This window comes from Cajanus cajan, chromosome 11 (genome assembly GCF_000230855.2).
Source record: "Cajanus cajan strain Asha chromosome 11, NIPB_CcT2T_4, whole genome shotgun sequence".
Lineage (NCBI taxonomy): Eukaryota > Viridiplantae > Streptophyta > Magnoliopsida > Fabales > Fabaceae > Cajanus > Cajanus cajan.
The window spans coordinates 1,633,237-1,648,406 of record NC_138527.1 but is presented as its reverse complement, the minus strand read 5'-3'; the positions used below and the strand labels follow the sequence as shown (position 1 = coordinate 1,648,406).

The following is a 15,170-nucleotide window of genomic DNA, read 5'->3' as shown; positions in this document are numbered from 1 at the left end:
GTTATAACTGACTTGTTAGTCACTTATAACAATCTTAGCAATAACAGAAAAGTAAACAAGTTTGTGTTTACACCAGAAAATTAACAAGATACCGAAAATACAGGAAAAATAAAATTGAGAAATGATATTCTCTTACAGACTAATATTGTACTAATTGTACATCTTTACATGTTTTAACATTTCAGTATAAACGGCTGCATAAAATATCAATGCCCAATGCCCAACTATTCTCAGGGCCAACAGCCCCTACAATCTGACATTGTAAAATATGTCTGGTAGACATCAACCTAGGGCACTTGGTACTTACAGTAGTTACAGTGACATAAAGTCGCTGCCGGCAGTAAAGTACAAAAAGGGACTAAAATGGAAAAAGAAAAAAAAAAAACTATTTTGCATTAATTCAGATGATTGAATACAACATAGTATACCTATCAAAGAAAACATCTTTGCTGATGGGCCATTAGTCGAAGGTGCACCAAGTACCAAACCACGAGGATCAAACATATAAAAGTAACCACCAGAAATGACTGAGAGAATGTCACATATGGAATAGCAGCAAACCAATCCCAAACCATAGTTAATTGTGTTGCCACGTAATCGCCATGGAGGACGGAGCTGGAAATTACTAAATTCCTCTCGACTCAAACAGGCACCTTCAAAGATTGCTATAAGGGCAGGCCCTTGGAATTCACCTGTATAAAGAAATTGTGCCATGTCAACAAAAATTTAGAAAAGTCATTCAAAACATTTAAACACAGCATGGTTATTTCACACCAAACAAACAGCATAAACTTTTTAATAACCCTAGCTGCAAACTAACTTTGGGTATTCCATGTGGGTGTAATCAACTTGCCAACACTGGCATGGCATACAATGATGTTAAAAACTTCTTTGTAAGAAAGCGACATCCCTATGCACAAAAGTCCCAAAGTTCTGGAGTCTAGGGATAGTCAGTGTAAGAAGCCTCTAGGGATCTATCATGTATCTTACCTACAGGAGCAGAGAAGCTGTTTCTAAGACTATCACCTGTTTCCCATAATGTCACAAGCAGGCAAACTTACTGCTGGAAAAGAAAGGGAATATATACACCTAGAACTCTAGAAAAACATCAAGCAAGATACTAGCAACTTTATATTTGTGTTAGATCACTAGGTATAGTGAGCTGGATGAATAGCAGCCCATTATCCCTCTAGTGTAAGAAGCAAGAAATATTCACTTCTCTAAAGCTAGACTGATGTTGTGCCCTCATATGAGGCAGTGCATCATTCATCCTCATAAATCTGTATCATTCAGTGGTTTGGGTTACAGGATGTGTACAGTGTACCCATAAATACACAAATAAAATGCTATCTAAAAGATAAACTAATCTAAAAGGTAAAGAAATCTCATCTAAAAGTTAAAAAATAAACAACATATCTAATCACAATCAACAGCATCCTCAAAACAACAATGGTGTTCTTTCTATTAGGGCCCCCTCAATAAATTGGTCTAGCGCTGCCTATGCTCCTGTCTGTAAGACCAAATGAGACTCAATTCCCAACTTGGAGATACATCATGGTTAATCCACCAGTCCAAACCAACACAGCTGTAGCCATATTCCATTACCTTGGTTGCCTCACTTGGATTAAAAAATTAACACTACCCACCTTGCATCTAGAATAAAATACAATACAAGAATGTGGAACAAGAGGAAAAGGAATAGAATCCTCAAAATAATAATAACTCTCCAATTGTACTTTAGATATATTTAAAACTCTATACCCATCCACCCATCCTCATTCAAAGAGAGAAACAGTGTACCAATTAAATTATCAAGAATTCAGCATCACAATATGGTCTTTAAAGGCACCATCAGCATTCAATCATAGCACCGCAACTAAGATGACATCATAAAACCTTCAATTTAGTAATATTATCGGGGAAATGCTTAAAAACAGAGATCAAATAAGAACTCCAGAAAAAGGTTTGTATGATAAATAACACAAGTTTCTAAATGATGACCATAAAATAAAAAATAAAAAAGATAAAAAATAAAAAAATAAATAAAATAAAATAAGATTACAAGAAGCATCAACCACATTAATAATTGTCATAGTGTTGTTCTGTTTAAACACCTTAACAGAAATATGTAATTTATTAAAAGATTACCTAGATTATGCTGCAGCAAGGATTGACGTGGATGTTCCCTCTTATCATAAATTAGGTGTAATCTCTTGGCTTTGCAGCAATCTGCCAACTCAAGAAGGTCAAACAACAAAAACTCATTGTTTCCATACAGGGTCAAAAGTTCCTTTACTTTATTGTAGTCCATGCATGGCAGATCTTTAGTCAAATCATCACTGACTAAAGAGAGACATCGAATTGACTGTACACCCAGCTTATCTGCCAAATCATTGCTGATAATTGGATGCACAAAATGTCTCCCAATAAGAGAGCTGTTTTGCAGCCAAGGTGCATCATTATATACAAGATCTCCTGCTTGCATCAGAACTCCAAAATCATTAGGAATCAACAAGGGACTTTCAAAAGGTTCAAAAAGTGGCTTTTCGAGGCAACATTCTGCTATGGCTTCAAGGACACAATGGACAAAATTTAACTGATCAGTAGACAGAGAAACTCCATGCACATCATTCTGCAACCTTTGTAATACATGAAGATAGTCTGAAACACCAAAACTCAATCTAACTCCTAACTTTAACATCAAATCTTTATACTCTGACAGTTCAGATGGAACAACATACAAATAAGGAGTAAATTTTACAGGTGAGTCAAATGCAAGTGCATTTGGTAATACAAAATCATCACCAATCCAAACCCATGAAATACCATCCAACCCTCCTTTCAGTTTATTGAAATCATCAGTACTAATATATTCTTGCAATTTTGAATAAAGGCAGGGTATTTCGTTTTGCAACTGGGCATCAAAACCAGGATCCAGCATGGAATGTATCTTTAGCTGCTGATAGGACTTAGACAGCTCAATTAACTGTCTTGTTAAAACATCTACATTTGGGCAATCCATCCACCCAAGTTTAGTTTGTAGATATGTGTTACATTCACCGTCTAAAATGAACATTGAGGAAGATACCATCCACATCTGTGATTTAGGCCTCACACTAGTGGGGGGTGCTACTACTTGGTTATTGGATTTTAACCATGGAAGTCCCCTAACAGCTGGATCAGAAATTACTGGACACCAAGAGATTAGCTTCAATTCAGACCAAAATTCTTCTTCTACAATATCACAAATTGAGCTTCTTAAAAATGAATTAATAACAGCTACGGAGGTCTCATCTTTAGGAAAGCCATCATATACAAAAGCATCATCCATTATGCTGCTAGCTCCCACAGCCACACCACCCAGTTGATCACCATTATTACTTTCTCCTTTATTTGAAAGCCTAAATGCTAATGTATCTAAAAGATCCAGTAACTCTCCACCATGCCTGGAGGTATCAGTGTCCCCAGAATCATGTAACAGGCTGACTGATCTAGCACAATCAAGCAAACCAGTAAATCCCAAAGTTGTCCTAAGTCCAAGGCAGACTAAAGTATCCAAAATTTCAGGATCTAAGAATTTGTCAGAAGGAAAGAAAACATTCACATGCAGCAACTTTTTAAGGTGAGGTACCCGAGGATCATAAAGCCTGCAATAACATTCTAGTCAGCAATCCAAATGTCAGTTTTTAGGCAAGTATAATACTTAATCAAGCAGCTTAACCTTTAAAGGATAAAAAATCAGTACATGATAGCTACACCTGAAATTCAGTGTTCATTTACATAAATTACTTGGAATAATTTACAAATTCTTTGATGTGTAATTACAATACAATTTTATCATGTAATTGATCCATAACCTGTTTTAGTTGAGTTAAACTTCAAAACAACTGCAAACATATATTGATGTCAAAGCATGACTAATTCCAATCAAATAAAGGTTGCAGGTTAATGTCATTCTTTAAATTATTATTAAGGGTCTATTTGGATAAACTTCTCTAAAAACACATTGGAAAAGAAAAATGCAATAAGCTTCTCCATAAGTTAAATCTAGCTTATGCATAAGTTGAAAATAAGGTTTTTGAGAACCTACCATAAGAAAGCTTCTACAAATTAGCTTGCGCAAAGCTAATTTTAGCTTATAAAGAAACTTATTTAATTTTTGCTTCCTATTTTTTTTCCTTGTAAGTGCTTAAGGAAAAGTTTCATTATAGACCATTGATAAGTCAATAAACTCCTCAATAATACAAATAACTGGAATCAGTATCTGTCTTCATATTTATGTTAGCTTAGTATTTGGGTCCTGCAAGGAATTATATGTAGAGGGGAATACCAGCAAGTTTAGATGGTAAAAAATAGAATGATTTCTTAGAAGAGCTTCTGGCCGAGTAGATCTTTGAAAGTGAGAAAGTTGTATAACAAAAGTTTGCGAAAAAATTGGTTCAATTTGAAAAGATTGATCACATATGTGTAAGATAAGAAATATATCTGCAAGAGATGAGTGGCAGAAGAAAACAATCCTGAAATGGCAAATGCAACTCACAAAAAATAAAACAGCCTTGTAAAAGAATGACAGTAAGCAAACCCTGCAGATATGCAAGATGCTTCCTACCATCTTTTTAATGTCAATATAATATAATCTAATAAAAACATTCATGTTATCTAAATGACTTTAAATTCAAAGATTCATCAACCCGTTAGAAAAAGAATAAAAATGAGGAAACATAACAAGCAAAATATATTCTGTTTGCATTCTTTGTTGAAAGAATTTAAATTCCATATTAAAGAAACTAGAACAGGTTACATTGTAAACATGCAATTAATGTTGTTTTTCCTAGTACAAATTACAAAACTCATACTGGTATAAACTATTTAGCAGCAAAATCACAGAAAAGACCTTTTTTATACAATAAAGGGAAGATAAGTTATTGGGAAAAAATTTAAAAATTATGATTTTACCTAGATGGTTGTTCCCAAGATCCATTGGCGGACAGAACAAATCGTGCAGAGGAGAATGAAGACTTGACAGAGATATCCTCTTTAATCAAATGTTGTACATCATGCAGAATGGCTGAAACAACTTCTTGCTTTGAAAGGAACTCTGACATGTGATTGAAAATGTGATCTTTGTAGAATTCCACTTTAGTTGGCTCTTTCATCCCTAAATACCTTTTCATAATGACCCGCTCCATTTCCGATTCAGTTCTTATGAAGTAATCATTTAAAAGATCTTCACAGACACCAGTAGGACCAAGCCATTTAATTGGATTACTCAAACTTGTTAGTTTTCTGCTTTTGTATGACTCAAATATCGGAAGGTGTCTGATGATTTCAACATGTGTGTCATCAATTTGCTCTTCAGAGAACCATTTTGATTGGAGAACAAAACTTCTGAGTTCATGAAGCTCCCCTTCAGATACATCTGTAAAGATCCCCTCAATCTTCTGTGGTTCCCCAGCAATAGCCAGAAACACATTTAATACACCTCTTGCAGTTGCCGACTGCACAAAGTATTCCAATTTAGGGTGATCTAATAACAGGTCGTGTCTCAAGAATAAAGATCCAACCTTCAATAACAAAGAACACATTTTCTCACTCCATCCCTCATTTCTTATCACATTCAAATTTTGTGTTAACTGCATCAGGCAGTTATCCCCAACAGGCAATATGGGCCACTTAGAAAACATCAAAAGATCATCACAATATAATTTCAGATAGTTCCACAGTAGTTGCAACCATTCTACACTTGGTTGACCATGAATACCTGGAGTCCAACTTACTTGTCGAGCATGCTGCCACTCTACAGGAAGTAATTTCACAAGAAGTTTTTCAAGCAACTGACATGACAAGAAAGAAATGTTTGTGCCATCTGTCTGGGCAATGTAACAAAGTTTTTTATGAACTTCTTTTGGAATAGCACAATCTACAAGTTGACGAGGAATGGAATCTTTCAAAAGGCCATATTCATCACCACGTGCAAGGTAAACTCTTTCTCCACTACCCCTCATATCAACCGATGTAAAGGAACCATCTGCAACTGGTAACAAAGGCAAGCCACACAGAGTATCAAACTGCATGGATTCTTGTAAGTCATGTAAGCAATATTCAAGAGTCAGAATCATTGCATCCCTGTCCTTCAATTCACGCTTCCTTCTGATTAACAAAGTTCTTAACAGCTTAGGTGTCAGAAAATGCAATGATGGACAGATTTCCATAAACCTTTCTGAAAGTGTCTGTGGAAGTGTAATGACCGGTAGAGAAGCCCCAGACAACGCTTTTATAAGCTCAACTACCTTGGGGAAAGTAAAATCAGGGAATATAGCATGTTTGGTTGAAATCCACTGACCTCCTCTAGCATCTGTATATAATACACGAAGATTAAATTCAGCAACAAATTGATAGAGTTTCCGTACTGCTGATGCCCAAGGTTCTAACCCTAATGTTGTTGGCCATAACGAGAAGAATAAATTGCAAGGGCCAATCTCTGATGCTATCTTCTCAAGCAAACGACCATAGGCAGGGGCAACAACATTTTCAAGGAGGTAAATATTCCACTCTGAGCGTTTTCTTCCACCTCCAGCCATATCAGAACCAAACCAGATATCCCTGCGATTTGATGATAATTCAAAGTACGCATTTACATGAGCAGGAAGACCAGTACTGATTGGTAAAGGTAAAAAGCAGAATGCACGACCTTCAAAACTTTCTACTGGATGTGTAGGCAAGCTAACACTTTGAAACAGATTAGGAGAAACCATGCAATCATCCTCCACCTCTGAACTTTCAACCAGGTTCCCATCAACCTTGACAGAATTCAAATATGCAGCAACACATGCCCAAGGAACAAAATTGTAACAGTTACTATTGACTGTTTCAGATGTTCTCTTTTGAGCATTCCCATCACCTAAACATTCTGTAGTTATCCAATAGTGTGAATTACGACTAGATGTGCTTTGCTCCGTTATTAGGATCTTCTGGCATTTATAAGGCAAATCTCTGCCAATCGATAGACTTATTTTCTTCAGAAACTGAACTCTATTCATTCCAACATGTCTACTTTCCTTGAAAAAGTTGAACACATCTTGGGCTTCAGTAGATCCAATTTCAGGCTCACCAATACAGGTTCTGCTTACACGGTGCAGTAGGTGCATTTCATGCCCTGTTCCTTCCTTTACAAAAATAGAGATAGATTTCACATTATGCAGGAAAAGTAATGTTTCAGAAACAACCTCAGAAAAAGTAGCAAAGAGAGATCTGACATCTTCAGGTGTATAAACTTCCTTTTTAATTTGGCTACGGGAGGCAACACCAGCTGTTCTAAGAGGGAATCGGAATAGTGTACCAGGAAAAGGGTGTTGCAAATCACAGCCAAAATGTAGCAATGGAGAAAATTGGTCAGGAAATTGCTCCAAAATCTGCCGTCCCACAAACTTAATTCGTAAACCAGGGTGTGAAGGAGAAATCCCAGGCAAATTACTGGCATGAGGATCAAACAGTACAATATTTTCTCCAGAAACAAACATGGGGATGTCTGTAAAGTGATAGACACAATTAAATCCTAGTCCAAATCTTCCAATTGCAAAAGCCTTCTCAAGTTTACTTTCTTGACCAATACGAGAAATTGCATAAAGATCTTGGGGACTAAAAATGGAGTCATTAAAACAATATAGAGCAGGACCTTGCCAATCAGCCATTTCAGGAGAAAGAATAGAAGAAGTCCCATAGTGAGATTTATCCAAAAGAAATATTACTTCAGAAGCTCCTGCATCTTCTGCATTTTGTACCAGCTCAAATAGAGTTCCAGGTCCATCAGCATACATTTCAAGTATATGCTTAAGCCTTGTAGTCAAAGCCTCATGCTGTCCAAAAGCCTCGGCAGCTCCAGACAGGCCAAAATTCATTGAATCTGAACTCTCGGCCAGCAACATCCGGCGAAGAGAACAAACTCCAAGCTTTTCTGCTACATCATTAGAAATGTTTCCATGCACAAATTTTTGAACTGTACTCTTTGCATTCCAAGCCACAGTTGGTGCATTGCCAAATGAGCCATTAGGATCATCAGAGCCAAGCAACCACGGGGCATCATTGTAAACCAAATCACCAGCAAGAAATAGTCTACCTGACACATCTGGCAGATAGAGCTGGACTTTTTGTTCATGATGGTAAACTTCGGCTAGATGATGCACTATTAGCGTGACAGCCCTAATCTCCTGTGTGTCAAGAGGAGATGATCCTTTTCTAACTGCCATCCTACAAAGAATATTAGCATAATCAGCAGGTTGCAAGAATTCACGAATACCAAGTTCTAGAAACAAATTTTTGAAAACTGCCAGGTCAACTGGGATAACACGAATATATGGAGCCAAATGAAGAGGACCATCAAGGACAACCTCATCAGAAGTTGCAAATCCATCCCCCACCCAAATCCACCGACAGCCTTCAAGGACAACTTTTACAATCTCAATCTCATCTGTAGCTATCATCCCAGTCAGTATCGAGTATATCCTTGGCATTGCCAGGGCTAATTCCTGCCTAAGAACTTGATCAGACACAATCTCATTGTTTTTCCCAAGCTCCAGTAATTGTGCAGCAATTACACCTCCCCCTGGTGGAGACATCCATCCCAGGCCATACAATAAAGCTGTGGAAGAGCATTCGCCATCCAGTACCCGCATGCTAGCTGAGACAAGCCACAAATCATTCAGTGGCCTTACAACTTTTGGAGGAGCAACCATTGATGTCACAACTGGCCATGGTAATGACTGAAATGGAGTGGAGACTAAAACTGGGCACCAGGAAATCAAACGTAGGTCATTCCAGAATTTTTCAAGATCAGATTTTGTGTTGAAAGACCTAAAAGCAGTCGTTGCCCGTGACAACATTCGGTTAACTGCACCTTTATTATCAACAACTTGATCAGGAAGCCACTTCAATGCATTAACTTCTAGGTAAGAGAAAAGCACTTTCCCTCTTAAATATGCCTTTTGTTGATCCCCATGCATCAGACGCTCTATGCATCGAGCACTTTCTAAAATAGTCTCTGGAGACACAGAAGTTCTAAGGCCTAGGCCTCGCAGAATATTAAGTATTTCAGATTCTCGGAAAGCACCAGCAGGGAAACTACCAGAGTCTTCTAGTAATGCATATAGTTCTTCATTACTAGGATCATATAAAACCGAAGGACACTTAAGATCACCATTGAGTGTCGGGATGAATTTCAAATTTCTCAAGAAGTTCTTGATAGATATGTCCTCAAGAGACAAAAGTGGCAAATTTTGTAGAACTGATAACATTATGCTATCACGAACATCAGCTTGAAAATCATTTACTCTATTAAAAACATGTTGCTTATAAAACTGAGCCTTCCCCATTCTCTCAACTCCATAATATCTTGACAGAATATCCTCTTCAGTATTTGAGGATCTGATCATGAACTCAATGCCAACCAGAATAATCTCTGGCACATCCAATGGTGGCAAGTACTTTTGAGGATTTTCTAAGTCAGAGAATTGGAAATCTTGAGCAGACCCTCCACCATAGACTCGAAATATGGGTAATCTCTTGCAAAACCTTATGCTAAATTCATCCATAGAGTGTCCAACATACCATTTAGGGTCAAGAAGAAATCTGCGAAGCTCATTTCGATCTTCAGTTACTAGACCATCAAGCAAACCTTGCATAGCATCAGGACCTGAAACTGCATTAAATATTGATTCCAGAACACCTGCTGCACTGCCATCACATACATAATTAGATAAATCTGGATGTTCAACAAAATAATTTGGCTTCAATATATTACACCCAACTTTTACAAGGATATCCTGTACTGAATCAGAGAGATTGCTTGCATTGATCATTTTCAATCGTCTGGAAGGTCTTAACAGATGCCCAGATGTGGAAGGTAAAATTGGCCAATCACTAAATAGTGGGAATATTTCAGTCTGTTTTCCTAGATATTGCCAGAATAGCAAAAACCATGATGATGTTGGCTTTTGACAAGATTCAGGGTCCCAGAACACCTTAATTTTATATTTCCAGTCAGCTGGCATAAATGCAGGGAATAGCTGAGCGAAATGGTGAATACTACAGAGAGTAACATTGGTCTTTGAAGACATCGCAATACCAGACAGCCTGCTAAATATATTGGGAGGAATGTTTTGATCAATTACTCTATCAGAAACTGGCTGCATCAGCTTGTATTCTAATTCATCACAAATGAAATAAGAAATTCCTTTTGATGCTTCTGAAAATGATGCAAATTTGCCATTTGCTAAAGGAAGTAAAGGCAGATCATAAGCCTCTTTACCAACGTCATCATCAACCAAGTCCTCTAGGCAATATTCGAGCAATAAAAGCTTGTATTGCCTGCTCAAATAATTAAACGTTTCACATTCCCTAAGAAATTGACGTACTGTGCCAGAAGTAACCACCTTGCTGGAACTATATTGTAAAAGCATGTCAAACAATGTATTAGGCAAATGCACAACTGGCATTCCCAGTTGCATCAGAGCTAAACTGAGGTCCTCGCTTTTGGTGAATTTTTCATCATGAAGAAAGGCTTCATTTGGTGATACCCATCTTCCTCCACTGACATCTGAATACATAACTGGAGAATTACCAATGTTTTTGTATATTTGTTGAACCAAATTATTCCATGGCTCTTCAAAAGAACCAATAGGCCATAAGGAATAGTAAATGTCTGTAGGCCCTAGCAATTCTTTTATACCAAGTAGCATGTGCATAAAAGCAGGAGCTACAAGATCTTCCAAAAGAAGCCTATTCCAGATAGAACGAACTTTTCCACTTCTGTCCATGTCATCCCCATACCAGATGCCACGGCGATTTGATGAGACCTCAAAGAATCCATTGACTTGAACACTAAGGCCAGTTCTAACAGGCAGTGGAAGAAAACAGAATGCCTGACCAGTCCTAAGAATATTGCTCTGTAAAAACCATACATGGTGATATGAGAAATGGACCATGAACATCAAAAAAGCAAGTGTAAATTTTAATGTACACAGCATTTATCCTTCAATAAAGATAAGTAAAACAAGTTGTGTGCCATCTGTTATTTAGGAGATGTAACTTAGGGAGAGCCCTTCCAAGTGTCACCTTGAAGACATGGACAGGCCATTGTCTTTTCACTTCTCTGATGTGAATTTATGAAAGCATTAGCATATCATTCATGTTCAAGTGGCTCAATCAATTTAGTGGATTTACTTTTGTTTCATTTTATTTATTTTTTATCTTTTCATTAATTTCTATGGATGATTAAAACTAAAAAAACTTTTAACCAAAATGTCATGTTTTATTATTTCTTCTATCCTACATTGAAACTGTTTTCCCTTCCCCAAGTAGTTCAAACCACAAAACCAATCCCCCCTAATGAGTGCATTCAGTCGGCTCACATTCATAGTTCTACTCTCCATATATCTCTTAATAAACATTAATATGACTTAAAATATGTGACCCAGCCCTGTTGATACAGAAAAAAAAAAAAAAAATCTATTCACTTCACTTCCACCAGCAGCAAGTAGGTTAGTAGGAAAAAAAAATTGTAGGCCCACTCAAGCTCCACAGCTGGTTGAGAAGCAAAGGGATGAAGTGTCTCATGCAACTGGTAAACAGCTTGCAGAAAATCTAGCAAAACAACTCCATTTTGGCACCAAAAGCAAAGCACAATACAATCAGTAGAACAGTAAATAGCTTTGTACATAAAGTCAGACAAGATAGTTTCATAGCTAGCAATTCAAACATCACTCTGACATATACCTAGATGGCATTTTCGCAGTCTAAACTGCCTGTAAAAGATTCAAGGCCTATGATCAATATCATAACCAGAGAAAACCATAAAGATGCCAACAGAATTAACTCAACCCCAAAACTTTCATAAAAACAAGAATTTTATCTAAGATCCTAACATTTATTTATAACCAAGACCAACAAGCAACAGAAAATGTTGCATTTCTCTAAGAAACTAAACACCATTAATCCCCCCAAAACCTCCAACAAGAGGAGTATAATCTCTTAAAACACTCTAAACAACCCCAAGAAGTTTTTATACTTAAACAGTTATGTTCCTAACTTTTGATCAAAAGTTGCAGTCAAATTAAATGCAGGGATGGATGAACCAAAATGTAGATAAATGGGCTACCACTTTCAACTGTGTCCTCATCCACACTAAGATGACAGTTAACAAAGTAAAATCCAAAATTATAGTAACAACTTGAATACACTGTGTGTGTCTGCATGGTAGAGAAAGAACTGGAGACTGGGACGATAGAAAAAGACATAAGATATTGCAAATTACATTCAGTGAATTATCAGAAATGCATGCTGCAATTGATGCCCATGGCAGCAAGTGAATATCATATTCTTTTGATGCAGTGGTAGCAAAGGAACCAATCCTACTAGACATTGAGGCCATGGTTTGCACCACATAAAATTTCTCTGTTTGCCTCTCAGCTTCATCTCCATTTATTCTCTCACTTAAGAAGTCCAGTGGAAATGCATCCACTTCGGAAGTAGAATTTAAACACTTAGACAATCTTAGCAATGCCTGTCGATGCCAAACTGTATCATCAGTTACTGAACTGACAGAACATGAATAAATTTTCTTTGGTTCAGGTTCTCCAACATCCCACAAATACATTTCAATGCACAGCACACTCTTTAGAAAGAGAAGCGTCAAAACTCCTTCTTCAAAGAGTTGAACAAACATGGAAGAAATATCTTCTGGGGAATATGCTTGCCTTGAGAGCTTACTTTTGGCTGCCTGATCTGCATTCCTCAAAGGAAAACGGAATAAAGTTCCAGAAAAAGGACTTTGCATGTTACAACCAAAAGCACAATATGGGGAAAACTGGTCCCTGTAGAAGGAGAGGGCAGATGAACCAGCGAAGTCAATCCGCTTCCCAGGATTTGATGCAGAAACTCTTGGAAGATAAACACCCTGAGGATCAAACAATACAACATATTTTCCACTCACAAAAGAAGGAAGATCTGTCAAATGGTACACTGAGTTGAAGCCAACCCTAAAAGGCACACAAAGAACAAAAATGAAGACAAGAATTAAGAAATGCATACAACCCAAATATCAAGTTAATATGAAAATCATTTACAAAAATAAATGACAAATGATAGTCTCAGAAAGCAAATGTTGTTTACTAAAATGAATGACAAATTTTTTGAGTAATGATATCATAAATAAACACTTATGTACATCAAACACCTCATTAACAACTATCATTTCTCTCTATCTCCCTCTTCCTATTACATCATATCATATCACTTATGTACCTACTACCTAGTACCTACCCTTCTCTCTCTTTCCCTCTCCAAGTGTCATTTAACATTCAGGTGTCCATCGATGATTTTTTCCTTCTTCTAGAAAAAAATATATACACAATCAGCCATATCTATCGGTACACTATAAATGACAAACACTAAACTCGCCAATCTCATTATCAGAGCCATGGCATTGCAGTACAGACAGTCCAGCTTCAGTTCTTACAGTTCATTCATACAGGGAAAGGAAACGATCAACAAAACAAACCATCGCACTACATTTTTACAGTTCCTACAAAAACACGCATAATATACCAAAAACATTCAAAACTCAAAACCTATAACAATAAAACTTGGCCAATCCTCAACAACCACACATCATCACTTCTATCACCATTTTCCAGTTATAACAACTTCACATCATTGGAACCACAAAACCAATCAACCTAATTAGTCACAGTTCAACTCAAGAACTTCAATTAAAGCAACACGAAAACAAAATTACCCGAAGCGACCGGTCTTCGAGGCCTGTCCATGCTTGGAGCTTCCACCGATCTTGGAGATGCTGACAAAATCGTCCTCGGTGAAAACGGCGTCGTTGTAGGCCAACAGCGCTGGTCCCTGCCACTGCGCGAGGGAATTCGAGAGCAGCGAGTCGCCGCCGTGGGAGCGACGATCGAGGCAGAGAGAGACGGTGGTGGCGCCGGCATCGTCGGCGTTCTGTATGAGCTCCTTGAGGACGGTGGTTCCCTCCGGATAGTTCAGCAGGACCTCGCGGATGCGGCGCGTGAGATCAACCGTCTGGCCGAAGTCTTCGAGAAAGATCGATTCCGGCGCCGGAGACGCCATTATTTCCGGCGAAGCGGAGGGGATTTTGTGGAGGTTTTATTCTACGGTTCGCTCGTGCATTAGAGACGATGGTGTTGCGATAGGTTTCGAATCTTGATTCGGTTTTGTCGTGCGGGGAAAGAGTAAGAGAAAGATAGAGAAAGAAAGGGTCTTTTTTTCCAGCGTTCTTGGTCTCGCTTCAGACACAAGAATTTCGCGGTTGTTTTCTAAGTAGTTGGGGTCTCTCTTTCGAGAGACTTTTGAGTTTTGAGAGATTAGCTTTATTTTATTTTATTTATTATTGTGATGCTTGCGTCTGTTTACGTTTTCAACTGTGAATTGAAGTGGTCTAACCCATGAGGATCGAGCCAGGAGAAAAACTTTTGGGCAATCATCAACATAAATTATCTAAGGATAGTTTTTTTAAATAAAAAAAAATCATTTAGCACATAATAAATTTTTAATTTTTATATTCAAATTTGACGATGATAGATTTTATATTTAATTTATATCTTACATATACTTTTAGTCTCCGTAAGATAAAATAAAAATTGGATTTTTAATTTTTTTCAAAATTGGTTTTTAAATTTTTTTTGTTTTTTTTCTCTTTTTAAAATTTTTGAAATTATTTTTAATCTTTGTAAAATGAACGAAAATTAATCTTGGTCCAATAAAGTATTTTTTTAATTTTTTATCCTTCTAAAATTTAAAGTTATTATATTTTTTTTTATGAATCACTTTTTTTCTCATAATAATTATTTTAAGATATATAAATAATATTTATTATAAGAATATATAAGAATTATAAAGATATTATATAATTTGATAAAATATTACAACTAATTATGGATGGTCATTTGAATTTCTAATAAACACATAAAAAGTTAAAAATGATCACTTAATAATAAGAATTAAAAATTTAGTTTCAAATTCTATAAGGATGAAAAATAAAATAAAAAAATTATAAAAATCAAAATTAAAAGTTACTCATTTTATAAAGATTAAAGATATATTTAAATTTTGATTTATTATTTAAAGAATATTATTTTTAATAAATA

The 15,170-nt window shown here is 36.6% G+C and overlaps 1 protein-coding gene across 2 annotated transcripts in view; it reads right to left on the bottom strand.

Moving 5' to 3' along the window:
* The window catches only part of LOC109790381 (Zinc finger, C3HC4 type (RING finger) family protein), a 40,654-nt gene extending 26,269 nt beyond the window's left edge, over window positions 1-14,385 (bottom strand). For both annotated transcript variants that reach the window (XM_083066637.1, XM_083066638.1), the window contains exons 1-5: window positions 13,790-14,385; window positions 12,308-13,031; window positions 4,957-10,940; window positions 2,149-3,647; window positions 429-692 (exon numbers count right to left, since the gene is read on the bottom strand). In XM_083066637.1, the coding sequence (XP_082922763.1) occupies window positions 429-692; window positions 2,149-3,647; window positions 4,957-10,940; window positions 12,308-13,031; window positions 13,790-14,133 (8,815 nt within the window). In that variant the 5' untranslated portion in view covers window positions 14,134-14,385. The remainder of the gene's footprint in view (window positions 1-428; window positions 693-2,148; window positions 3,648-4,956; window positions 10,941-12,307; window positions 13,032-13,789) is intronic.
* Window positions 14,386-15,170: the final 785 nt, after the last annotated feature.